Raw genomic sequence first — 2,031 nt, 5'->3', positions numbered from 1 at the left:
ATCAGAAAATCCTTTTTTTTACTCTCTTTCTCAAGTTTAGCTCTTTCTTCTCCTAAAAAGAAGAAAAAATAAAAGGAAAAGGGATCTGGAAAGGGAAAAAGGAGTTTTCCTGATTTCCAGGCTTACCCGGGGATATTCCCAACAAGCTTCAAAGCCAAAGCTTGAGGGATGGAGAGATCCCACTTTCCCTGGAAGTTTTGGGGTGGGAAAACAACACAGAAGTCCAAGGGGAGGAGTTGGGACCATCCATCATCCATCCATCATCCATCCATCATCCATCCATCCATCCATCCATCCATCCATCCATCCATCCATCCCCGTGTCCATCTCTCTCCACAGGTCGTGTCCCAGATCGACCGCCTGACGTCGGACTTCGCTCTGGACCTGGAGCCGGACGCTTGGACTCCGGCCACGGCCAGCAGCACGTCCAGCAGCGACCGGGGCGGGGCCAGCCTTGAGCTGGGTCCGCTGGACTTCGCCGCCTCCGACGTCCTCTCGGACAGCTGGGAATTCTGCTCCTTCCTGGACGCCTCCACGCCCTCGGACCCCGGCGATTGCCCGGAGCCCCCGCGGCCGCCGCCGGCCCGGCTGATGAACGGGGGGGTCCCCGTGGCCAACGGCCCCCGCGGGGGCGGGGGGACCCCGGATTCCTCCAGCGAGGAATGTTTTGGGAGCACCACCGTTCCCAAAATCCCGGCGCAGCGTCCGGCGGGGACGCGGGAGCGCGTTCGCTTCAGTGACAAGGTGCTCTACCACGCCCTGTGCTGCGACGATGACGGCGATGCCGATGATGGCACCGACAGTCCTGATGATCCTGCCAGGAAGGGGCCTCGGGAGCAGCTCCCAAGGAACCCGGGCGTGATCCCGATCCGCAGGGCCACGAGGAACAGCAGCACCCAGACCGTGGCCGATAAGAGCACGCAGACGTTGCTGCCATACGTCCCGGCCAGGCAGAGAATTCCCAACAAAAACTGAGCCCAGATCTGGGTTTGGAAAGGGTTTGGGGGAGGGGGAAAATCCCTGGGAAAGGGGCTGGAAAAGATCTATATATAAATATAAATATATATTTCAATAAATCCGTACTCCTCATAAACGCTGAGTGAGAAGGTGGCAACAAATATCCCAATATCACCGTATCCCGATGTCCCGGTATCCCGATATCCCAACAGTTTTCCAGGCTCAGGGAATTTAAATTTTTTTTTTTTTTTTTGAAAGGATAGAAGGAGCTCAATAATTCATCCAGCATGGAGAAATCCTGATCAGGACACAGATGTGCCAGCTCTGCCTGGCCAGCTCTTCTGGAGGGTGGGAACAGCACAGGGATGTGGGAATGCTGGAGGGGGTGGCAGGATAAGGGAGGGGGAATTTCACTTCCCTGGGATGCGTTATCCACGTTTGGTTTAGGGAAAATCAGTGGGATCGGACTTTTCTGGCTGAGGGGAGTCAGGATGGAAACAGGATGGCTCCTGGATATCCCTGGGATGCCACTGGAATGCCACTGGAATATGATTCCCAACTCCAAGAGGGACAATGAGGGCATCACCAAAACCCCCAGGAACGAGGAGACGGCCTTGGGATCTCCTTCCCCCTCAATTCTCAACTTTTCCAGCGGAAATATCCCTGACCCCGAGTCCTGCATTCATCTGAAAAAAGTCCCGCTTTTCCTGAGCTCCCTAATCCCTCCTTTCCACATCCAAATACTGATTTTTCAGGGAAAGAAATCAGGTCCTGCTTGGAAACAAAGGAATCTGGAGCTCCAAATCCACCCTGGGCGTTTTTCCAAGGTATCTAAAGGGGTCAGAGCAGCAGCTGTTCCCAGGACAATGTTCCCGTGTCCTTCCCACTGGCGCCTCATCCTGCAGCGACACATTTCCACCCCGGAACATTCCTGGCATGAGGCTTTTCCAAGGTTTTTCTGAGCCAAAAATGCCACCTTGGCTCCTGATGGTGAATCCAGATGGGAGGAGCTGCATTCCCGAGCAGCTTTGGGGTGGGAAAGCAATGCAGAAGTCCAAGGGGAGGAGTTGGGAC

At 54.9% G+C, this 2,031-nt stretch overlaps 1 protein-coding gene across 1 annotated transcript; it reads left to right on the top strand.

Moving 5' to 3' along the window:
* Positions 1-333: 333 nt before the first annotated feature.
* Positions 334-1,100, top strand: INSYN1 (inhibitory synaptic factor 1; the record flags this gene model as incomplete). Its single annotated transcript, XM_041471338.1, has 1 exon — positions 334-1,100. A coding segment is annotated over one exon (642 nt), but the record flags the coding sequence as incomplete, so codon positions are not given.
* Positions 1,101-2,031: the final 931 nt, after the last annotated feature.

The sequence above is a fragment of the Pyrgilauda ruficollis genome, unplaced genomic scaffold, assembly GCF_017590135.1.
Source record: "Pyrgilauda ruficollis isolate IOZ18807 unplaced genomic scaffold, ASM1759013v1 scaffold2630, whole genome shotgun sequence".
Classification (NCBI taxonomy): Eukaryota; Metazoa; Chordata; class Aves; order Passeriformes; family Passeridae; genus Pyrgilauda; species Pyrgilauda ruficollis.
This window is presented reverse-complemented; position numbering and strand designations above follow the sequence as displayed.